General features: G+C 35.4%; 1 protein-coding gene across 3 annotated transcripts in view; it reads left to right on the top strand.

Annotated features, from left to right (window-relative positions):
• GLCCI1 (glucocorticoid induced 1) overlaps positions 1 to 26,417 on the top strand; it is a 101,926-nt gene that overhangs the window by 16,482 nt on the left and 59,027 nt on the right. For all 3 annotated transcript variants that reach the window (XM_087861047.1, XM_087861048.1, XM_045793178.2), the window contains exon 2: positions 18,543 to 18,694. In XM_087861047.1, the coding sequence (XP_087717173.1) occupies positions 18,543 to 18,694 (152 nt within the window). The remainder of the gene's footprint in view (positions 1 to 18,542; positions 18,695 to 26,417) is intronic.

The raw sequence follows: 26,417 nt of genomic DNA, 5'->3' as shown, positions 1-26,417 counted from the left end.
TGTGTGTGTGTGTAAGTGTGTAAAAGAGAGGAGTCCCTAAAGTTCACATTCCTTTATCAGCAATTACTGGGTAGTCACTGGCTCCTGATAATTTCTCCATACAGAGCAGAGATTCATGGTCATCTTTTCATAATCCTTTAAGTACTTTCAATATACTGAGTGGTAGTGATTTAGAGATTTGGTTTATCTCATGTAAGATGAAAGCAGTGGACCTATAACTAGGTATAATTCTGAACATCTTCCTTGTGATTATGGGGAACCTTGCTGTTTATCATGTTACAATTATATTTCCTTCCTGGAGGCATGTCTTAAATGCTGACTTCTTTGACTAAACTCTTTACTTCAGGGTTATTTGGTAAAAAATAAGCTTGTTGGGTTGGTTTGGAGAAACAAATTAATCAGTCCAAATATAAATTCCCTTTTCTAAATCACCTAACATAGTTTAGAATGCCAACCCAGTTATATGCAGTTTAATTTTATTAACAAATGTATGATAATTTTCTCTGCTGAAGTTGGCTTTGTGATTTTTGAGCAAGAGATTATGTTGGTATTTAAATTCAAAGTTTAAACAAGCACTGAAAGGTGTAATTGCATTTCTTTGGACAGGAGAGGGTATTCTAAGTGGGACCTGCAAATTGAAACAGACATTACCCTTACATTCTGCAAGTTGTCATATCCAGATATTTTAAAACTTATTATAACTGTATTTGGATGTTTTGCTCTTGCTCTTTATCTTCTTGTTACCATCTGTATAAAGGTTTTAATTTAAAGTGTATTCAACCGGGGCGCACGGGTGGCTCAGTTGGTTAAGCGTCTGTCTGCCTTCGGCTCAGGTAATGATCCCTGGGTCCTGGGATCGAGCCTGGAATCGGGCCCCCGCTCAGCGGGGAACCTGCTTCTCCCTCCCCCACTCCCCCTGCTTGTGCTCTCTCTCTTTCTCTCTGTCAAATAAAGAAATAAAATCTTTAAAAGAAAATAAAGTGTATTCAACCTGTGTTTCACAGGGTAGAATATATCATACTCTCTTAGTTAACATGCTTTTAAAAAGTGGCCTATTTTTCTATGCTACTGAGAGAAAAACAATAACTTATTAATAACTTTTACCCAATATAATTCCAAATTTGGATCACACGCTCTAATTATTCATATGTAATAAGATACAATTAGGAGTACAGTTATCAAGGTAAAGAATATCAAATGAATTAAATTTAAACTTAGAGATTTGGTACAGAAATGGAGTTGAATGATTTCTTGTATTTGCTTATTGGCGCTATGGAACACAACGTTGATTAAGACTATCAGACCCAGGGCATCACTGGGTTAAGTTATTACTTCCTGTCAGCATAATCATTGACTTTTTCCTTCTCCCTCGTTTCTCCTATCGTGGTCATCACTGTATCCTTTGAATTATGTCCTGAATCTGGTGGCTTCTTTCCATCCGTCACCATCCGTTGTGTACCTCGTGTTCTTTGCAAACTGAACTCACTTTTTATTGATAATGCTGTTATCCTTTTATAGCTCCATACTTTGAATACATGTTCCTTGTCAGGGTAGGGTGAGATAGATTACCTTAAATTAGATTAAGTTAGATTACCCTACTTGGGGTGATAATTTATGATAATAATTAGTGAGATTGTAAAATCTGGCCCAAACTATCTGCAAGGATAATTGTAGATGCTGGTGCTACCAACTTTACTGCATCTCAGAATTTATTTTTTTTTATTTTTATTTTTTTAAATATTTTATTTATTTATTTGACAGAGATAGAGACAGCCAGCGAGAGAGGGAACACAAGCATGGGGAGTGGGAGAGGAAGAAGCAGGCTCATAGCAGAAGAGCCTGATGTGGGGCTCGATCCCATAACGCCGGGATCACGCCCTGAGCTGAAGGCAGATGCTTAACCGCTGTGCCACCCAGGCGCCCCTGCATCTCAGAATTTAAAGAAAGGTGGTCCACCAGCTGTTACTACTAGAACCACTTTGAAAATTCGCCTTGGAAGATCTACTCTCCTCATCTGTTTCAACATTTTGGCAAGTGGGGTTCACTATTATCAGGACTTTTGTCAGTATGCAAGAGATGCTGTATCAAGTTTGTGTGTCCTTCATAGAATGTATTTTTATGTAACTTGCTATGTATTCTCACTAATTAAAGATCCTGTAACTACTGTTATTTTACAGTTTTAAAAGACCATCTTCAAAAAAGTCCCGAGATGTTTTCAACAATGGTAGCCTTCTAAAAATAAGTCCATGGTCTCCCAGGGTGCTTGGCAGGACAAGAAATTTAGTGTACTTGTTAAATGGTCTTACTTCATATAAACATAGTTCTTGAATATACACCGTATCAAGAGTTTTGTATTGAATGAACCTATTTTAATTACCTGTGAAATATCTGAGCATAGAAATTTTAGTCTTTTATATAAATGTGGAAAAAAGGATGACAGTAGGACCTAAATTTGAGTTAGTTGGTCACTGTCTTGTACTTTATTCACAATGACTTTAGATGAGCCTCACATACAGAATATTTAAAGGAAATATGGAGCTACTCTATTTGAGGCTTTTCTACAAAGTCTTTAGTAAAGAGGTCCAGAATATATGCCAGGTGATTTCTAGTTTTTAAATATTTATTTCATAAAGGCAAAGGGAAGATGGATAAATGATATCCCAAGTTCAACAAATGTTTCTTGAGTAGTTGTGCTAGGTGTTAGAGAAACCAAACCAAAACAAAACAAAACAAAAAAGAAAAGAAAAGGAGAGCGAGCAAGAGAGAAAAAAGCCTTACTTTTGGTGGGAAGGAATCAAACTCTGGTAGGTAAGTCTTACATGAATCATTTAAGTACGAACTCAGTACAAATTAAACAGATTAGTGAATGGTATTGGGTTTTTCTTTCCTTTCATTAAGTGAAAGTACAGTAGCCAAAATATAGGTGGAAAGAGAGAAAGGTAAGTGGGTGACTTGACATCTCCATGAAAAATAAGTTAACTGCATTATTCATAATGTTTAAACATATATTGTTCAGTACTTGTTGTATGTCAACAGTACATAGGAGGGATTTTAAAGATTCCTTTTTTTTTTTTTTTTTTTTTTTTTTTAGGGAGAGGCAGAGGGAGAGAGAGTGAAGCTTAAGCAGGCTCCACACTCCATGCTGAGCCAACACAGGGCTCAATCTCATGATGATGAGATCATGACCTGAGCTGAAATCAAGAGTCAGACGTTTAACTGACTGAGCCACCCAGGCACCCCAGAATTTTAAAAATTCTAACCAGAAGTATAGAGGGAAAAAATGTAGAGAAAGGGGAAATATAAATCCAATTGACCCACCTTTTTGTGTAATTGGCGGAGTGTGGGTTGGTTTTCCTCCCACATTGAGATGAGTCTTTCCAGTGTATCTGGAGATGTTTGTTAGGGTTTTGATTCCAAATGCCCCAGCTATTCTATTCAGGTATTGTTAATGATTCAACCTGTATCCAAAGCTATAGTCTGATACTTGTTCACTCAGTTCTTGGGCACTTGGGTTGAACATTGTTATTTCATCATTTCAGGGAAAAAATTTTCAAATCTGTTATAATAAGCTCTGAAACTTTGACTTTATTCCATTGGTAGGTCCTAGGCAGTGCCACTTTGACTGAAGTACAGTTCAATCAATATCAATAGACTATTTTTGACTAAGATTCTGGCCAGTTCTGTGGCTATTTTGGAGGAATAAAATATGATGCTATTCTAAAATATTTTATGACACTTTTCCCCTGCACTTAGTCATGCCACTAGTAGTTTTATTTTTTCTCAAGTTGCTCTCAGTCCTTGGCAGCATTTCCTGGCAACCCTTTATGCACAATATTTGTAGAATTGTTGAGGTGGAAGGTGTTCTGTGTATGCAAACACAGAACTGGTTTTTACCATGTTCTGTTTTACTCCATAGCCTCTACAAAGGTGTCATTTGTATAAGACATTTTCCTTCAGGATGTTTCCTGCAGCTTTTGGCCATTTCCAACTTTAATGAAGCATCCAATTTTGGATAAACTGCTGCTTCACAGCTACATATTTGATTCTTTGGTGTCAATATTTAGGAAAGTAAATGCTAGAATAAACATCTATGTTTCCTTATTTCTGAAGCCTTCATTCTGTTCAGCCGATTGGTTCTGGGCTTATAGAGAAGTGTAGTTAGTTGTGTATTTGCCAGTCAATGACATGTTCACCATTGCTGGACTGGGGGACTCAATATGAGAGAAAATACAGCTCATAAACTAAGTTTAATTTATTAGATTCTTTTTCATTAATCAGATCAGTGATATCCACACACATTCCAGTACAGATTTCCATTTATCATTTGCCTACCGTCAGTAAATTTGCTTTCCTGGCAGTCATATCTCATTGAGACTAAGCAGTTAACTCTCTTTCTAGGCCTTTACTCTTAATTTCTGTGATTAACCATGGAGTTAACCTGTTATTATGCTATTATGAGCTAATCTGTAGTTATTATTACGTAAGCAAAGTGTTTATAGCTTAGATTTAAGTGCTTAAATCTTGCCTTTGTTTATGAATTGTATGCTAAAATATATTTGGATTTAGAATTTTATGAATTTTCAGTGTGGATATCATGAGAAGAAATATTTAGTGGTCTAGGAGACTACAGTGCTTTTTGTGTCATATTCATTCTTAATTCAAATAAGGGGTCAGAATGCTGGTAGGTTTTTTTTTTTTTTTTTTTCAGAAGCTTTTTCAGAATCCAGGGAACTACAGTTGTCATGCAGATTTCTAAAGATCTCATTTTACATGATATAATTTTTCCTTTTTTAGTAGTGATAAGACCTTGATCCCTTAATGTTAGTAGTCATAATCAGTTCTTTCTCAGCCTTGAAAATTATTTTAAGACTCTTTGTTCTTTAATGACATACCCAGTAGATGGCGGGGTAGTGTGAAAAGAGCCTGGTTATTTTTGTCCCTTCTAGATTTAGCCCCTTGCAAGGAGAAGGTCCTCTTCAAGGCTTCTTTCCATCCAGTCTTGTCCACATGACTCTCTCCAAACCCCTCAGTCCATTGCCCTATCATTCCATTTCTCGTGGTAAACTCTACCTTTTCCTGTAAAAGGAACTCCTGTCCATTGATCCCTTCCTGGTTCTTGCTGCAGCTTCCATAAGATGCACTTTAAAACTTGACTCTGTGATTGTCTACTCTAGGGGGAGGGGATGGGCAAAAATCCTGTCAATGGAGTGACTGTGGATGCTCCATTTCAGGTAGTTTCCCCTCTACGTTAGTTAGGCAACAGTTCATTTCTTTACCAAGCGACCTAGGAAGAAAGTGTAATTATCTAAGGCTAGCATCAATTTTTCTCAGAGTCAACACAATCAAAATATTAGAAGAATATTAAAATTTTAAAAATATATGTATCTGGTTTTAGAAGGAATTGAATAACTCACATTTGGTTTGCAGCTATTCTGTAAATTTATAGTCTTAGATTCAAATGTGCTAAGAGGATAACTATGTGAATTTCAGATCTTCCTCTGGTCATTATTTCATGTAGTGGTAGAAGACTTGCCTGAGCAATATTAGGCAGTCTGCTGCTCCCTTCTCCTTTCAGAGTTACTACCTGAATGGCGCATACCTCCTAGCAGTTTTTATGTTAATTCCTTTCCAAGCTGTTGGTTGTATGAAGCTTAGTCTTCGGTAGATTCTTCAGGAAAAACTCATGGGAGAGGCGCCTGGGTGGCACAGCGGTTAAGCGTCTGCCTTCGGCTCAGGGCGTGATCCTGGCATTATGGGATCGAGCCCCACATCAGGCTCCTCCGCTATGAGCCTGCTTCTTCCTCTCCCACTCCCCCTGCTTGTGTTCCCTCTCTCGCTGACTGTCTCTCTCTCTGTCAAATAAATAAATAAAAAATCTTAAAAAAAAAAAAAACTCATGGGAACAATATTCCTCACGTTCTCCATACTTTATGTAGCAAGAACTCAGCTATAGTTTTTAATCTGTGCCTTTAATACTTGCAGGTCACTTTAGCTTTATTAAAATATGTTCAATGTAGGCTGTTCTGGATAATTTTCTCCAGATACATAAATAAACACACACACACACACACACACACACACACACGTGTATACATACACACATACTTTTATTTTAGAGTTTTTTAACTTTTTTTGTTGTTTTTTGGGGGTTTTTTTGAGAGAGAGAGAGAGTGAGCACAGGAGGGGAGGGGCAGAGGGAGAGAGAGAATCTCAAGCAGACTCCATGTTGAGGCGGCAGAGCCTGACATGGGGCTCGATCTCACAACCCTGGGATCATAACCTGAGCCGAAATCAAAAGAATCAGACACTCAACTGAGTTGTTTTTGTTTAGTTGCTTTGGTTTCCTTCAGGGACTCCTATTAAACATGTTAGACCATCTTGCTTATGTTACATATTAATCATTTTCTCTTGAAATCTTTTGATCTCTTTATTTTTTTGTAATTATAAAATTTCTATTTTATATTTATGTTCTATTTCTATTTCTGTTAAGGTATTGCCCATTGTGCTTTTTGTAATGTAGTCTTCATTCCTGAAATAAATATTTTTTTAAATTTTCTGAGTCTTTCCTGAGTTTGGTCACCTCTCTTTTTATATCTTCCTTACCCTCAAACACATCACTTCTGAGTTTTTCTAATTCTGAGAGTTTTCATTGCTTCTATCATTAAAAAAAAAAAAAAAAGATTTTTAGCTAGTTTTGAACTATTAGTTTACAATTTTCATCCTATATGGGCATGTCTTTCTTGCATGCTTTCATTGTCCATAGACCATCATTTTTTCCTTGTGCCATTTTCCCTCCTAGTATAATTATGTGGGATTAATTTGCTCTTTTTTTTCCCTCACAATTTAAGTGAAATTAATTTTCCTGTACTTTTAAGAGGGATACCACATTCAGGACAGCTTTTCTAGCTTCAGAACTCTAGTATTCTCACTTCTCGTTCTTATAAAATGACTTAAAATCTCTTGTTTCTGTTATCACTCCCTTTGACTACCTTCCCCAAGTTTATCTCAGCTTTCCCTTTGCTTTGCTTGTGTTGTCCCTGTAATGTTCAGTTTAGATTGGACTCACAGTAATTTCTCTTTCGTACTGGACTCTGTATTGGAAGCAGCTTTCGTTAGGTTTGAGACTACTCCTATAGTTCTGGTACTTCAGACTTTCTTCAGTTGGTGTCCTCTTGCACTTGTGTCTAACGCTCTCCCAGTTTTGGCTACTGTTCTCAGACTGGCCCTTTACATGCACCTTCTAGTGATGGGTGTTCTTTTGTTCTCAGGATCTTCAGAAGCCCACATACTTTCCCTCTGCTGCCTCTCAGATGCTGAAAACATGATGGATAATTTCTGAGTCTTTGTCACTATTAACTTATATTTGGAGTTTTTGCGGGGCTATTTTGTGACATTGTTATGTTGCAGACGCTGTCCCTGAGTCTTTGGTTTGGCTAGTTCCTTTGCTCTGTTGTCACATGGAGCTTTAAAATCTTTTCTGCTACCATCTTTTCTCCTTTTGGAATGTTTTGACAAAACTTTTATATGAAGAACTGTCTTGAATATTAAATATGGATTTATTGCTCTACCTAATGGACAGAAAATTCTACATGTATTAGAAACCTTCCATAATGCTAAAATAAAAAATAAGAGGTTAGTATTATGAAGTGAAACTGTTCCTGGACATATATATAGAGGGTGTGTGTGTGTGAGAGAGAGAGAATTACCGTATTGATGGACATATATTCCAAATAAAAGTAGCTGAAAAGAATACTAGTAGTATTCTCTTCTAGATGGATGGATTTTTTTTCTGTTTGTGACTTTCTTCCTTTTCCCTCATGAAAAGGTAAATTTTGAAGAAAAATGCCTTTGTTATAGATCACAATTTGGGGGAAGTTATTTCCTACTTTAAAAATCAAAGGTTCATCAGTAATATTGTTTGTTATACTGTGGTCAAAATATGATCCATATTGTAGCCTTTTTTTTTTTTCACTTTATAACATTTATTTTCCTTTTTTTTTTCCTTTCATTATCCAAGTTTTTATTTAAATTTCAGTTAACAAACAATGTAATATTAGTTTCAGGTGTAGAATTTAGTGATTTATCACTTACATACAACACCCAGTGCTCATCCAAAAAGGAGGAAAAAAAAAAAAAAGAGGCAAATCAGAAAAAAGACTCAACTATAGAGAATGAACTAAGCATTACTGGAGGGGAGGTGGGTGGGAGAATGGGTTAACTGGATGATAGGTATTAAAGAGGGACTTGTTTGTTTCTCTTTTTAAATTAGGATAGAATAGCGAATCTACCTCATTTGTTTAAAAATTTTCCAAGTGCTATGACTTCTGGGTGGTTCAGTTGGTTAAGTGTCTGCCTTCCGCTCAGGTCATGATCCAGGGTCCTGGGATTGAGCCCCGCATCGGGTTCCTTGCTCAGTGGGGAGCCTGCTTCTCAGACTCCCCCTGCTTGTGCTCTCTCTCTCTCTCTGACAAGTAAATAAATAAAATCTTTAATAATGCAAAAAAAAATTTTTTTCCAAGTTCTTCCAATGCTTTAACTGGAAGTTTGCTCTTTAAAACAAAATTTTGTGGAATACTCTGTCTTATGATTATAGAATTCTTGCTTTCCTTTCAATTACAATATTACTTTCCATCTTTGACCATCTTATTTTGGTTCTTTTATAGTTTCTAATACTTTGTGATTATTTCTTTAATGTCTGAGCCCATTAGTCATAATGGATTTAGATGTTTGGAATCTATGAATTGAATTCATTGGAAGTTCATAAGCTTATGAACCTTCTAATTATGACTTCTCCAAGATTCTTTAAAGGACTATTATTTTGTCAACCAGAAAAAAATGAACTAAAACATCTTCATCATCTTATCTGCCATGTATGTAATTTCTCTGTAGATGTAGTCCATATGTCAGAGCTCCATCTTACTTTGTTGTGTATTCTTCCACTGCTTGTCACCAGGCTTTATGGTGTTCTTAGTGAAGTTTTTTTTATAACCTTGATTCAGAAGATACTCTCTTGGGTTTCCTTTGAAAACAAGCTGAAGGCTTTTCTCCAAATGTCTTATCTCAACTTATGTGCCATTTGACACAAATTTGATTGAGTGAGCTATAACCCAGAGAGTCATTCCTAAATGGCTGCATGACTACATTTTTTTAAAAATTGTTTTTCTTGACAGACCTCAGGCTGTGTCAGGCTTCATTTGGTCAGAAGCATGTTTGTTTCTCTTGTCAACTTCTTGATTGGTTCCTTTCCAGATTTCTGCAGGGCAGCCATATGGTCATTTCTGCATGTTTTCTAGATTGCCTCTGTGGCAAAATTCCAGGTCTGGTTGATTAGTGTTTCAGAATCTACCCACACTAAGAGGGCTTCAATTTTTGCCCTTTAGTTTGATTTCAGATAGCATGTTCAGATCTCGTGTCCTTCCTTTCTCTTACCTGAAGTTCATTTAATTTTGATGATTTTATTTTATGTGACCAGTGTATTTTCATATTCTTATATGTCAAGGAAGAAAGACCCATAAAGGCTAAAGTGCGTGGACTATACTGATTTTGGAAAACTGAATCTTGTAATAATTTTTCTAGATGACCAATATTAATGTATGTTAGATTGGCTAGAGAAGTATACTAGTCTCCTTTCTACATTTTTAAATTATTGGTTATACAGTTAAAATTTTTTTTTTTAGCAAATTTATTTTGAAAATCATTCTTGGGACACCTGGGTGGCTCAGTCATTAAGCTTCTGCCTTCGGCTTAGGTCACAATCCCAGGGTCCTGGGATCGAGCCCCACATCAGGCTCCCTGCTTAGTGGGGAGCCTACTTCTCCCTCCCCCATTTTCCCTGCTTGTGTTCTCTCTCACTGTCTCTCTCTCTCTCTCTGTCAAATAAGTAAATAAAATCTTTAAAAAAAAATCATTCTCTATAACTGTCAGGTAAGAAGGAAATTACTCAATGTTAGTGATGTTATAGAAAAAAATTATGAGACTTGTTAAAGAAAGGTAAGGCAAACTTCATTCAAAGAGACTATTGTGATAGGTGTAGGGACGACCACAATGAAGTTTTGGAGTGGGGGAGAGAAATTGGGCTCAAACTCTGAATACAACAAGGACGAGTGGGGATTTCTAGGCAAGGAGCAGGGTGAGTATTAGTGAATGAAAAATTACTACGGAGGAAGGAAACATTGGTGTAAGGAGGGATTCGGGCTCAACAGACCTCACAGGATTTTGTTAAAGGTAGCCCAGGGTGATCAGATATCACATGGAGGGTGGTGGAGGTTGAGGAACCTGATGAGGTATCAGGGTGATCAGAAATTGAGGGTGGGGGATTCTTTTCAAACCTGGACAGTGCAGAGGTAAAGATGGAAGCCCAAAAGTTAGGGCCTAGCTGAGAAGAGTTCAGAGGAGGCTGACTAAAGTTTCGTCAAGGAGAAACTCTTTGACAGTGATAATAATTTAAAACTGTATTTCTCAAAGAAGAGGTCTTATTACAGAAATACTGAAGCAAACCTTTGATAACAGAATAGATCTTTAGCAAATTATGGTTAACTTCGGTGAGCCAATAGGAGGAATATTTCCAACCTGTATTTATTTATGGTTGTTCTTGATCTCCACTAAGATTAGGACTGTACTGTTTCAAATTGAAGAAAGGCAATTTAATGTCTTCAGTCTTGGCTCACTTAATTCGTTATTTTGATTTCAGTGATGAAGATCGAAATTATAATATGGATGAGTTAAGTTAGACATCATGAAAAGCTCATTGTTTTTCTGGTAAAGGTTGTTTAATAAACAGGCTTAAATACTTTAATCAAATTATTAAAATCTAAATTTCATTTTGCTTATATATTCCATTTAATTTTGCTCTGGCACTTTCATTTTCTAAGGGAACCTACTTAATATATTTTTTCAGACTTCCTCATATTTTTCAGGAAGTAGGTTTTATTGTACTTAACTTTTATTTGCATGCAAAATGCCCTCTTTGGGTGGGAAGGTCTCTGTCCAAAAGAAGCTGTCTTGAACTTTGTTATCTCATCTTTCTGGTCCCTAAGCATTCTGCCTAGAGTGCTCTGTATTAAAATTTGAACATTCTTATGTCATGGCTGGCACTAAGTTTAGAAAGTGACCTTTTGAAGGAGATGATGAGTGTTTAAATTTATTAGATTCTAGGGGCTCCTGGTTGGCTCAGGTGCTTAAGCCTCAGACTTTTGATTTCAGCTCAGGTCATGATCTCGGAGTTGTGAGATCGAGCCCCAGGCTCCACGCTGGGCATGGGGCCTGCTTGAGGTTCTCTCTCTCACCCCTCTGCCTTTCCCCACCCCACCACTTGTGCCCACTCTTTCTCTCTAAAAAGAATAAATAAAAATAAAAAGTATTACATTCTAGAAGTTTAGCTGCTGAGAGCAGATTTCAAAGAATTGGGTGATATTTTTGCAGTAAGATATTTCCTTAGGTATATGTAGTCAAACTTTCAGTGCCTTTAAGTGGGAGTAAATTATTGTCATAAAAGGATTTTATTTTTGAGCACCTACAATTCCAAAGGATCTAGTACCAATCCTTCAGACATAGATTCTTAAGCTTTTACTAGCATTAAGAGTCACCTGAGATGCTTACTAAACATTCAGATTTCTTGATCCCACCACCAGAGAGTTTCACATGATTGATAAGAAATCGGGCACAGAAATGAGCATATTTAACAAAAGTCTTACACTTTGAGAAGCATTGCTTTAGGATCCCCTTTTGATACATCTGATTCAGTCTGGTTTGGTTTAAAAAAATATGTTGATACCTGGTTCCACCCTATAACTTCTTGATTAGAATCTCTGGGAGTATGGCCCGGTAACTTGCATTTTTAACAAGCTCCGTGGTACTCCTTATACAGAAAGCCACATAGGATCCCATCCTTGGGTTCCATTGCTTAGTCCACCATTGAATTGCCTGAGGGTCTTAATGTCTTTATATTCTAGGATCTCCCAAGATCTCATTTCTAGATGATATACTAAAAAGCTGCTGCTTTTACTTCTCAGACGGGCCCAGGTGTTAACGTTGTAGTGGCTGAAAAGCATTGCCAATTTTTTAAAGCCTTTTTTAACATTGTTCTAATCAATACTAGGTAATTTAAGGCATGTACATACACACACACATCCATAATGGGACTTAATGACTGTTTTCATTTTGAATGTTAACAAAGTTAAGTGATAAACACAGTTTTACTATGATAACTGTTAAATGATAAAAAGATTTTACACGCTTCAGAAGCTTAAATTTAAGACAAAATATCATTATATATGTATGTTTTGATACTATTGGCTAGCACTGTTAATGTCACATTTTAAAAACTCATGAGTTCTGTGATACAAACAACTGGAAATATTGGATTAGTACTTAGTTGTCTTAAGCATTTTGCTTCATTGCATGGTTTGAAGATTCTTTACAATTGTAATCAATGGTGGATTTTGAATAAAGTAAGAAGCAGTTAATTCATGGTATTATAAGGGCTAAGTTTCATGGAATTATAGTTGTTACACAGTGGTTGAAGGAGTAATAGCTCTTTTTCAAAAAGTTTTAAATAGTTATTTAAATGCTTTAAGTTTAGATGTGTTTTGTGTAAAAAGTGTAAATGGGAAGCTTTGGCTAATAATCATTAATTGAAAGTTAAACACAGAGGATTGACAATTTTTACTTGCTTATGTAGATTGAATGTAGTATGAAAAGGTTAGAGTGTGTTCATAGCCCAAGAAAGAATGTGAGCACTTTTTTATTCTGTGTGTTGGTTTACATTCTGTGTGGTTACATGATGGCACTCAAAAATATTGTATCATCTTTGCCACTTAGTAAAGTTAGTTTGGAAGATGTGGTGGCTTGTTTCATATTATTCTGTAGCTAAAGTTCTTTAAGTTTCCAATATTCAGTAACTTTTTTTTTAACTTGTGAAAGTTTTACTTTGTTTTCCACTGCAGATTAGCTTCTTTTTTTTTTTTTTTTTAAGATTTTATTTTATTTATTTATTTGACAGAGATAGAGACAGCCAGCGAGAGAGGGAACACAAGCAGGGGGAGTGGGAGAGGAAGAAGCAGGCTCATAGCGGAGGAGCCTGATGTGGGGCTTGATCCCATAATGCTGGGATCATGCCCTGAGCCGAAGGCAGACGCTTAACCGCTGTGCCACCCAGGCGCCCCTGCAGATTAGCTTCTCAAGGCATGAGATTTCCAAACTCACAAACCAGCCAATCCTCAGGCATTGCCACTAAAGTAAAAATTGTTGGGAACAAATTAATTAATTTAACATCATGTTACATTGCTCTGGCAGGTAGATATTAAGCATGCTCTGTTTTGAACAATGCTTAGTCTGCTATTCAAATTCAGGATTACCTAATATATAGCTTCTTGCCTTTAAACCTATTTGATTATTATTACTTTAAAGTTGAATTTCCAGTTGGTTGTTAGAGAGCAGAATTATTTTGTACAGTCCTCAGTAGGTACACCGAGGAGCCCCAGGCCTACCAACTGCTGCTGCCATGTGGCTTTCTGTTCAGGGAGGCGAAGAAGGGCGGGAAAGCGCAACCTTTAGATGAATGTAAGGAGGAAGACTTTTTACATATTGTTGCTATCAACAGTCATTTTCTGGTTCTAATATAAGGATGATAGTACTGGAGATAGATGTGATTTTTTTTCCTATCATATTTTTTTGCTGAAGTTATTCTGTATTTTATCTTCAAATATTTAAGTATGGGTATTAGCAACAGGACTGCTAAGGAGCATGGCAAAGACTCTTGCTACTCCTTTGGTGTAATTGGAGAGCATCATTCTTGCTATCTGCTGAGCAATCTGCTTGTTTGCCTTCCTAATCTTCATTGATGTGCATCTGCCATACATATACGGCTTTATATTATAGTTTAATTATATGTAACATATCTCCCCCAACCAGTACATAAACTCCTTGAAGAAAGTCTGAAACTTGTTTTGTAATTTCCCTTGGTACATGTAACAGTACTTTCCATATGGTAGACGCTTAGCAAGTTTTCTTTAGTCGTAATGATTACCTGGTTTCACCACTTACGAAGGTACTATTTTCCTGATGCCTGTTTACCTTAAGTAATGATAATAAGTATTTATTTAATTGATTTTCTCTCATACTTTACATAAGTATAATTGAATATTTTAGCAATTCTATTAAGTTATTCAAGCTGCTGTAAATTAATTCAAAGATTGTCTATAATAATGCTTGTTTCTAGCTCATAAGGTGTCCTCTTGTTTGATCTAACTTGAATTGAGGTAATTTGTAATAATTAGTAGAGAAATATTGTGATTACCCAATTCAAAACTAAACACATATTCTAATCACAACTGTAATAACGAATAATAATGATGAAATAAACAATTTATTGTGTTGACTATATAAATAATGCAAAACCAGTGTTGATTTTCCTTATTGCACTACATTGTAAAACCTGAATTGGTAGGCGATGATACCATGAAAGAAAGAAATAAAAAGTTGTGAGAATCAGGGCTTAGATGTCGAGGCAGTTAAAGACTAACTAGTTGCCATGATAGTTTGGATAATAGTAACAGGTCATCTTGTTGAAATAGAATTGCATTGTTTATCTTAAACTTTTGTTAAATCTAAGGCTTTAGTGATATTTGATAGATGGGCTTATTATGACTAATCATATCCAGGAAGAGTACTATCCTTGCCAATTTTCAAACCTAGTCTGAATTTTTACACTTCAGATAATTTGGAAATTAATAATACCCTGTCTTTGAAATAGTCCTGGTTGTGAGCATTGGTGAGAATCTTTGTTTTTTTAAAGAATATGTTTGAAATAGGACCTTTCGAGAATACTTCCCTCATAGAGACTATGGACTATGAGAAACAAACTGAGGGCTACAGAGGGGAGGGGGGTGGGGGAATGGGATAGACCGGTGATGGGTAGTAAGGAGGGCACATATTGCATGGTGCACTGGGTGTTATACACAACTAATGAATCATCGAGCCTTACATCGAAAACCGGGGATGTACTGTATGGTGACTAACATAATATAATAAAAAATCATTATTAATAAAAAAAAATACTTCCCTCATATACTTTAATTTCTTTAAAAAAAAATGATGACTGGTAGAGTGAATTTTGTAACAAGATATGGATACTGTGTTGCCCTTATTTTTTCTTTTTAAGGCAGACCTTTTTATTTGTTTTGGTGTTGGTAATGTCTGGTGCTTGTCTACACATTCTTAACACAATTAAGCAGTAGGGTAATATCGTGAAATTAGAGCTAAGTGGCCAAACTATCCATTGAGTCTAGCACCCAGTTTCAGGTCCATTGAAATGAGTGAGGCCATCTGTTGAGATACAGGGAGAAAACATCATAACTTCTATTTTTTTATACATGTATATTTTAATTTTTTATTCCATATCATATGTTTGTTTTGTCTGTTTTATAATATTTAGCATATTAGTAATATGGTACATACTGCATTTATAAATAACTACACATGTTGCTACATGCTTACCTATTTACCAATAGGAGTACTTAGTCAAAATGGCTTGAAGACCTCAGTTCTGACAAAGTAGCTAATCATAGAGAATGGATACTTAGAGAACATGTGACCTTTTGAGAGTGATAGGCAAAGGTCCAGTGATAAAATAAATAATAAGAGTTACTAAATATAAATTAAAATATATAGATGAAGAGACCTATTTATATAGATTCTTCATCATAAAACATAAAAATGACCCCTATAGTTTGTTTTCCAAGTTAGGAGGAGTTTGAATAGCTATAAGTAGAGTACATGCGATATTTTAATAGTTTGGAACAATTTGAGTTTAAGCACAGGTTTTTCACATGTAATGGTTCTTCTTTTCCCGGTTATAGCGACCTTTATGTAGGGCATTTTTTTATTTAGTAATGTACTGCTATAAATGTTGGCTCTTTGTTTTAAGGGATAATCTGTTTTTGTCTTTTGTGTCCTCCTGGTGGAGGGAACTTTAGGTAACGTCTAAAAATTTTAAATAAATTATTATAAATTAGATTATGAGAAACATGTTTCCCAGAGTTGCTAATATTTGTGGGTATTGCTTTTACAGCCAGAAAAAAATACTTTAAAAAATTAATAGAAAAAACTTCTACTACTGAAAACACTCTACGTAGATATTAGCTGTGATAAGAAGAGTGAAGGAAAAAACAGTGAAATAGTGGGCAAGAAAGCAAGGCAGCATTACAAATAGAAAGAAAAAGTTACATGACAAGTTAAATTTATTATAGCAATAACGTAAGTGGGATAAATTTACCTTCTACAAGAAGGCATACTACAAAGTTTTTTTCAAAAAGCCTAGTTATATACTGTATACAAGAGACACACATAAACAGAATGATTAAAAGAAATTGAAAATTAAAGAATAGGCATACCAGGCAAATTATAATAGAAAGCAAAAGGGAGTCAGAATGTTTAATTTGAAAGAGTTTAAAAAGTGATAAATGAAATAGATTATAATGGTGAACTATGCAAACCATGAAGACATCATGCATCAGTATGTGTCAGATTACACAGAACTAAAATATAAATGAATAAAAATTGCAAGAAAGGGGTGTGTGGGTGGCTCAGTTGGTTGAGTGTCTGACTCTTGATTTTGGCTCAGGTCATGATCTCAGGGTCCTGGGATCAAGCCCCTTGTCGGGCTCCATGCTCAGCACGGAATCTGCTTGTCCCTCTCTGTTCCTTCCCTCTGTGCTTGTGCTTGCTTTCTCTCTGTCTCTCTCTCTCTCTGTCTCTCAAATCAATAAATTGCAAGAAAGTATTATTAGTTCTCGATAGTAGTTTAGAAATTTGAGAGTTCTTCTCTAAATCTGTGACAGATCCAGCTGGTAATTATATTATTCCTGTATTCTATACTTTTATTTCAGTTGATGTACAAGACAAAGAGCTATATATTCTGAAAACAGAAAATATATCTTCTCCGTAACTCATGAAATGTTTATAAAAATTGACCATGTTTTTGGTCACAAAGAAAATTCAGGTAGTTGTAAAGAGTAGATAGAAATAGGTCATCCTAGATTCTCTGCCCACAGTGAAATGAAATTAGAGCTAAGTAATAAAGATAGGGAGAAAATTTGTAATTTTCATATCTTCTATAATACTCTTGGGTTAAAGAAGAAATCAAAACTGCAGTTTTAAGATATGTAAATAATATGATAACATCGAAATATGCTGTGTTTTGTTGTCTGATAAACTACTTATGTATTCTGGTTTAGGAAGATATTTAAAGGACAGTGTTCAATAAAAAATGTTTCTTGACTGTTTGAATGTGCCAGGCATTTTAGTTCAATGTGAGGTATAACCCTGAATAAGACTCTGGGCCTTGGAGCTTGTAATTCAAGGGATTTTATTATAGAAAGCATATCAGTGGTAAATTATTGGGGATGTATATATGAAAAACCCTCTATAATTTCTTTGTAAAGAAACTATAGAGTTTGTTATGATCATTTTAATTTTCAACAGAGGTACCTACTGTACCCAAATGGAGAGAAGTAGAGATTGTTATAGTAGACTGACTGGGTGGTAAAGAATGTCTGGAGATCTTGCTTCCTTTTTACTTCTGTCTCCTGTTAGCAGTTCTCTTTCATTGGACAATTCCGTTTTACCCCTCTGGGCTTCAGATTCTTCATACATAAATGAGGAAATTGAATTAAAATATAGAGTTCTTTATACATGTTATTTTTGTGTAGCTGTGAGTAAATTGATCAAACACGTATTGAGCATTGACTCCTTTTCAGTGTGTAGAGACTAGACACTAAACTTATGTTCTGGTTGGGGAGAAGGACAAACTTACGGTTTCATGCAAGCAGAGCGGGGCACATCTATCTTAAACCAAGGGTAGAGATGGAGAAAGAAAAGCACTGGGAAAGGTTTCACCTTTCTGAGCTGGTCTAGGAGATGAGTTTGTCAAGTGAACAAAGAAGGAGAGTGTTCTAGGCACAGTAAATAATAAAATGTATAGAGGCAGGGAAGGGAGTGTTTTACATTTGGGAAACTGCAGTTGGTTCCTTTGGCACTTTGTAGTTAGCATGGATGTTTGGAGGAGTAGCAAGACCTCAAACACTGAGGTCTATGGGAGCATACAAGCTTTAAGTTAAAGACAGTGGTTAACCATGGAAATGGTTTTTTTAGTGGTGTTGAGAGGTAGCCCTGTGTAAGATTTAATTGAGATGGATGCAGAGATGGCAGTTAGGAAACTGGCAGTCCAGGTGCGACATGATAGAGTCTTAAATAAAGTAATGGCAGTGAAGATGATCGGTAGATTTAAAATAGGTCTCTAAAATGGGTGGGCTTCAGAGCGTCTGTGACAGCCCTGGAAGTATATGCAAGATTTAGTATGTGAATGTATTTTCCTTCAGAGAGTGTCTGCAAATTTCAGGTCATATAAGAGAGCTATTAGGGTAAATACATATTGTAGGGGAAATCGACAGGGTGACATTCTCTATAAGCTATAAAGTTGAAATAATTTTAAATTTTACGTACATTTGTCAGTGACTAATCTAATTTTTTTTCACTTTTTATAGTGGACAGGCCAAAATCTCAGCAAGTTCGAACCTCTAGTACAATAAGGCGAACCTCTTCTTTGGATACGATAACAGGACCTTATCTCACAGGACAGTGGCCACGGGATCCTCATGTCCATTACCCTTCATGCATGAAAGATAAAGCTACTCAGGTAAAATGAGCAAATCAAAATCAGTTTTATTACCCTGCAGTTCTTCTGTTTTAATCACATTAAAGAAAATGTAATTTCATCAAATTTTTCCAAATTTGAAATATAATATGTTCAATCAAAGAAGGAAGCCATTTCTTTTCATAAACTTTAGACTCATTGTTTTTTTTTTTTTTTTTGTCATTTGGGTTTTAAAAGTTTTAAAATTATTTAAAATTTAATAAACAGCACATCAGTCTTTATTACACAGTTTGTGAGACATAGTTTTAATAATTGCTTAACAGAAATTAATAACTAGTATCTATATGAGAAAATATAAATAATTTTTGGAGAAAAGTTTGCACAGTTCTTGGAAAGAATTTGTAAAGTATTAACACATGGTTTGTCACACTTTTTCTACATGTGGAAGGTTCCCCAACCTTTTTGATTTGAGAAGCTTTTCCTTCCAAGTCAGGGAAAAATCTGAAACATCCTAATTTATGATTTCTGAGTTCTTGACCGTATCTTCATAATAGTAGTCAATCGGTATTATGAAGAATACTAAAAATATAAGAGATGGTTGTTGGCCTTAACTTCTAGAATGATTAGGAAGATAAGATGTAAATTTATGAAAATCAGTAATAGAAGATAGTATATAATTAGATGTTTGATGAATAGAGCACTTAAATGTGAGAGAATCCAAAGGAACGAGATGATTTTGGGCTTCGTGGGTTAGGGAAATGGAAGGATTAGAGCTTCATGTCTGAAGAAAAAAGGGAGAAAATTTGGGACATGATTTATGAGAATCTTCTCAATTTTTGTAGTTTTCTCAGACAAGCTTGAAACAATGAAATTAGCTTCTTTATCATTTATCCTATCAATTTTGTCTTTGTAATATTTTATGCTACCCCCGGTCTTTTGCTTTCCATTCTTCATTTTGTGAGGAAAAGGATCAGTTTTGTAGGCAGTGGGATTCTCGAGTAGATATAACTAGCAAAACTTAGAGATGTAGGCCTGGCCACTTAGAATTGGACGCAGATAATTCAGGACCACCTTTCTGGAGGAGCTGGGTTCACAAGCGTGATAAATTGTAGATATGGAACATAAAGAAAGGTCGAGAGACTAAGGACTTAGTCTTTGGAAATGCACAGAGGGAAGAGAGAAAACTAACGTGTGCACATATGCGCTTGGAAGCAACAGGAGGAGGAAGGAGGGGGTTAACATTTACTGACTATGGATCATGTGCTGTGTGTTTTATATCCTGAGTTTCATTTAATTCTCAAAAGAGTGTTATAAGATGACACGAATGGGGAAGCAGAAACTCAGGATCATAAAGCTAGAAAGTGTTGCAGCCAGGCTTCTAACACAAGTTAGTTTGTCAGTTATTCTGAGCTTCAATTTTTATGGTGGTGTTAGGATAAATGGAATACTGTGCCTGTGTGTATCACCTAGTAGAGTGACTGGCACTATACTTCAGGTAAAAGCTCTTCTTTTTAGATTTAAAAAAAGGCTACTTTTTATTGAACATGTACTTTATGCAGACACTATTCAGAAAGAGAAGAGCCAGAAAAAGAGCAAAAGCCAAGCAAAGAACTGAAATAATCTACCCTTAGACGCAGGGACAGATGTTCTAAGGAAGAATTGTTAACACTATCGGGTGCTAAAGAGAGATCATGGAGAATCAGGGCTAAAGTTAGGAATTCCAAGCACATTATCTTGGAGACAGTAATATTGATGATACGATAGAGGAGGAAACTCAGATATTCGAGAGTTAAGAAGAGAGCGATATAGAGATAGAAAAAAGGGTATCTTAAACTTGTCTGTTTCTTTATCTGGACGACGGGGTTAGTGAAACCTAACTCATGATAATGTTATATGATTAAATATGATAATATTTGAAAATGAATATGTCAGTACTGATTAGTAGTAGATACAGATAGGCTCATTTGTAACAAATATAAATGAAGACCCATATACCATGTATGTATAAGTTAAATTAACAAACCATTACATAAAATATATTTTGTCCTTCCACTTTGACAAATAAACCTTCATATGGACCTTGAAATTCAGGTTTGAACTAAGAAGTTGGATTCTTCAAACTTAATGCCAGAATGTGTCTGCATGCGTTGAGCCCATCCCGCCTTCTAAGCCTAAATCCATATCTCTTCCTATCCCCCACACCATTCTCTTCTCTGAGGAGTGTTTCAACCTCCTAATACTCACATCCATGCTTCATTCATATTCCTTCAGCAAGTGAGACCCAGGGAATAGGTTCTTTCGGAACCTGGAGGTGATGCTACTCTGTTTAGGCAAGGAATTCCTGGGTCTAGATTACCCAGGGCCTAGGCTGTGGCAGAAGTGTGGGCTCATGGTGTGTATGTTCTTTTGGACCCATGATCTCTCACCTGTGAGGAGTGGTGTGACTAGAAGAGGGCCAGAACAGTTCCCCCTAAGACTTGAGGTCCAGGGCAGAGGTCTGTCTGGATCTCCGTGTAGATCATTTATTCAAGAAAGGACATTGAAAGGAAGGTAAAACATAGGCCTCATTTTACCAATGAGATACTGAGACATGGAGAAGTTAAGTAATTTGTTGTTCATATAGCTAATAAATGAAGAGATTTGATCCCAGATTTGGCTGATTCCAAAGCTTTTTCTTTTTATCCAACTCCCCACTGCCTCTCATAGTAACCACTAAAGCATATGGCACTTAAACATAAGAAATGGTCTTGCCCCCAAGCCTCTGTTGGTTTAATTAAAGATACAAGAGATGAACATATGAATTTTTTTTTAATTGTCACATCCATTCTTCTTGGATTAACTCTTGAACTCTTAGGGAGGCAAGTAGAAGTTTTTCTTTATTTAGGGGAAGTCAGTGGAGGGAACATGGTACAGTCTGCTTACTACAGATATTAAATTTCAAGGCTGTCTGGTTTTGGTGGAGGGTGTCTCTAGTATTTTCTTTCTTCCATATTTCAACTACTTTAATTATTGAGGGCTAGGAATAAATTTCTTAATGTTTAATATACATTGGGCCTTTTAGAGAGAAGTAGCATAGTGTTGTGAAAAACACTGTGGACTTTGGAGATGGATCATGTGTTCAAATCAAGGCCCAATATGAGAGAACCTTCTGGAATACTGGAAGTTTTTTATATCTTGATAGAGGTTTTGGTTATATGGGTGAAGGTATTTGTCAGAACATATACAAGTATACACTTGTGCATTTTACTATATAACTTAATTTTTAAAACAGAGCAGTAAACAAATATTGAACTCTAATCAGATATTTAGGGGTGAAGTATACTGCTGTCTGCAGCTTACTTTGAAATAAATAAAAAATAAAATCAATTGATGGATCAGCAGATATATGATGAAGCAGATAAAGCAAAGTGTTACATATAGAATCTGTTGACTTTATGAGTGCTCACTAAGCAGTTTTTTTCAGTAAACTGGTATGTTTGCAGTTTTTTAAATAGTATGTTGGGAAAATAATCATGGCCCACTGAATTAACTATCATGTGGTCCAAACTTCACTTTCCTTTTCTATAGAAATTGAAGTTAGCAATACCCAATTTGCAGAATCATGCATTTATTTTGAGGACTAAAAGAATAGCTTCACATGTTTAAGGCCAATGAAGACATAGATCATTGCCAGCTTATTAGAATAATCTGTGTAGCTTAATATAAATAAAAACTAAAAACCCATTTGTGGAATTTAATATTACTTTAATACATTAGCCTTGCAGATACAACCTTTTTTTAAGCAAAAAAATTATTGCCAACTCTTGAAATTGAACTTGCAGTTAAGGTTACAGTAATCAGATAGTAGTATTTTCTCAGTTTTCATCACATAGTCTAAAGCTTCTCTGGGCAGATTTAAAATTATGAATGTGAGTATGTTTTTAAAAGAGAAAGTAATGCATATGGTTTCTATAAAGTGGTCAAACAGTAAAAATAGTTTAGAGCAATAATAAAAAGTGTTTCTTCTGAATTCCCAGGGATAGTAGCGATGAGGGCTTTTCACAAATATATACATTCTCTCTTATGGCACATGGTAGGATTTTACTTCTCTGCCCACTTAAAGTTAAGTTTGGCCATGAGACTTACAATGGGAAGAAGCTTTAAAAAGCTGGTGCACCAAAACCAGACAGGGACACCTCAAAGAAAATTATAGTCCAACATCCCTGATGAATTTAGATGCAAAAAACCTCAACAAAATATTAGCAAACCTAATTCAACAATACATTAAAAGGATCGTATACACCATGATTAGTGGGATTTATTCCAGGGATGCAAGGATGGTTTGACACCTGCAAATTGTTCAGCGTGATACACCACATTAACAAAATGAGGGATAAAAATTATTCAGTCTTCTCAGTAGATGCAGAAAAAACATTGGACAGAATTGAACATTCACTTGTGATTTTAAAAAAAAGGTTTTTTTCAAAAAAATAAGTATAGAGAGAATGTATCTCAACACAATGAAGGCCATCTGTGACAATCTTATAGCTAACATCATACTCAATGGTGAAAAGCTGAAAGGTTTTTCTTTAACATCAGGAACAAATAAGGGTGCCTACTCTTGCCACTTTTACTCAGCATAGATTTGGACGTCTTAGCCAGAGCAGTTAGGCAAGAAAAAGAAATAAAAGGCTTCCAAATTGTAAAGGAAGAAGTAACACTGTCACTATTCGCAGATAACATGATGCTATGTATGGAAGACCCTGAAAACTCCAAAAGACTGATAGAACTAATAAATGAATTCAATATGAAGTTGCAGGATACAAGATCAATATACAGAAATTTGTTGTGTTTCATTATGCTAATAATGTATCAGAAAGACATATTTTAAAAATCCCATTTACAATTGCATCAAGAGAATAAAATACGTAGGAAATGATCTAACCAAGGAGGTGAAAGACCTGTACACTGAACTATATAAGACATTGACTAAAGAAATTGAAGAAGACACACATAGCTGTTCCATGCTTACGGATTGGAAGAATTAATATTGTTAAAATGTTCCTATTACCTAAAGCAGACTACAGATTGAGTACAATCCCTGTCAAAATTCCGGTGGCATTTTTCACAGAAATAGAACAAACAGTCCTAAAATTTATATTGAACCACAAAAGACCCTGAATAAGGTCTGAATAGCTAAAGCATCTTGAGAAAGAACAAAGCTGGAGACATCATAATTCCTTATTTCTTACTATATTACAATGCTATTATAATCAAAACAATGTGGTACTGGTGTAAAAACAGATACATAGATCAATGGAATAGAACAGACAGCCCAGAAATAAACCCGTGCATATATCATCAATTTGTCACAAAGGAGGAAAGAATATACAATGGGGAAAGGACAAGTCTCCTCAAGAAATGATGTTGGGAAAACTGGACCACTATCACATATTATACACAAAATTTAACTCAGATACACTAATGACTTGAATGTAAGACCTGAAATCATAAAAAAAATTCTAGAAGAAACACAGCTCCTTGACATAGGTCTTGGTGATGATTTTTTGGATTTGAAATTAAAAGTAAAGGCAACAAAGGCAAAAATAAACAAGTGGGACTACATCAGACTAAAAAGCTTCTGCATTGCAAAGGAAACCATAAACAAAATGAAAAGGCATCCTGCTGAACAGGAGAAAATATTTACAAATTATATCCAAAATAGCAAAGAACTGTTATAATTCAATGACAGAAGAACAATCAATGCAGTTAAAAAAATGGATAGAAGATCTGAATACACGTTTTTCCAAAGAAGACATTTAGATGACCAGAAGGAATGTGAAAAGATGCTCAACATCACTAATGATCAGGGAAATGCAATCAAAACTACAGTGAGATACCACCTCTCACCTGTCAGAACAACTGTTATGAAAAAGGTAAGAGATAACAAATGTTGGCCAGGATGTGCAAAAAGGGAAACACTTATGCATTGTTGGTGGGAATATAAATTGGTACAGCCACTATGGAAAACAGTATGAAGTTTCCTCAAAAAATTAAAAATAGAACTACCCATGATCCAGCAATTCTACTTCTGGGTGTTTATCCAAAGAAGACAAAAACACTAACCCGAAAACGTACATGCACCCCCACGTTCATTGGAATATCATTTACAGTAGCCAAGGTGTGGAAGCAATCTAAATCATCATCAACAGATAAAGAAGCTGTGCTGTATGGATACGATGGAATATTATTCAGCCATAAAAAGAATGAAATCTTGTCATTTGCAGCAACATGAATGGAACCTGGAGAACATTATACTTAAGTGAAATAAATCAAAGACAAAGACAACATGATCAAATATGATCTCACTTATATGTGGAATCTTAAAAAAAAAAGCTCACAGATATAAAGAACAGATTGATGGTTGCTGGGAGTTGGGGGAGGTGGGCGAAATGGGTGAAAATAAAGTTATTTTTAATATAAATAATTTGTCTCAGCGATGTAATGTACAGCATGGCAACTATAGTTACTAATCCTGTATTGCATATTTGAAAGTTGCCAAGAAAGAAAATCTTAAAAGTTCTCATTACCAGAAAAAGTTTCCGTAACTACGAGTAGTGATGGTGTTAGCCAGGCTTATTGTGATGATCACTTCACAACATATACAAATATTGAATCATGTTTTACAGCTGAATATAATGCTATATGGCAGTCATTCACTCTGACAGGAGTAGTGTCAAGCATTACTAATTGTTTTTCTTCTTAAATTGGAAGTGATTTTTTACATGTGAAATATTTCATCATTGAAATGAATATGTTGTTTTGACTCATAATCTGTAAGATGGTGAATTTCTTTAATAGATTACTAAATAATTGGTCATGACTACATTTGTGGAATAAATGCTATTTATGAAGTCCTTTTTTAAAATATACAGTGGGCAAATGAAGTGTTTGTTAATATTTATACTTGTTTCAGAATTCAGAAATGAGGTCTGAACTCTTTTCTTTTTCATAATGTAATCCTTAGATTAGTGTTATACTTGCTTCATAAAAAGATTTTGCAAGATTTCCTTCCTTTGTGCTCTGGCACAAATGGTGAAAATATCATCCCAATGATCTGTTACTTAAGTCTGAAAAAATTTTACCTATGAAGCTAACTAGACTAGTTAGAACTAGTCTAGAACTAACTAGACTATATATTTTCAGATTGTAATTCTTTAGTAAAATCTCAATTTTTTCCATGGCTCTTGGTTTCTTTTTTTTTTTCCCCTAAGATTTTATTTTTATTTACTTGAGAGAGCGAGAGTGCACACACACAGGGAGGAGGGGCAGCGGCAGAGGGAGAGGGAGAACGAGTCGTAAGCCGACTCCTCACTGAGAGCAGATACTGATGGAGCCCGACACGGGGCTCAGTCTCAGGACTCTGAGATCATGACCTGAGTGGAAACCAAGAGTTGGATGCTTAACCAATTGTGCCACGTGGGCACCCCTTTGGCTCTTGGTTTCTTTTAGTTTCTGTTTCTTTTGTTCAATATTTTCATTTGAATATAATCCATTTCATCCAGCTTTTCAAGTATATTTGCATAGTTCCACAAAATATTCTTGTATAATTCTTTTAATTTCTTGTATCTGTAGTTATTTTTTTTCACTTATAATATTGCATATCTGTATTTTGAGTGATTAAATTTATTAGGTTATATAGTATTTTTAAAAAATTTAAGGTGTTGAAATTTGTTTTCCTGTTTTTCTTTTTTCTAGTTCATTGCTGTCTGACTTTGCTCTATCA

The sequence above is a fragment of the Ursus americanus genome, chromosome 3, assembly GCF_024610735.1.
Source record: "Ursus americanus isolate L20-20 chromosome 3, mUrsAme1.1.p, whole genome shotgun sequence".
Lineage (NCBI taxonomy): Eukaryota > Metazoa > Chordata > Mammalia > Carnivora > Ursidae > Ursus > Ursus americanus.
Note: the sequence above shows the minus strand (reverse complement) of the source record. Positions and strands in the feature narration are given on the sequence as shown.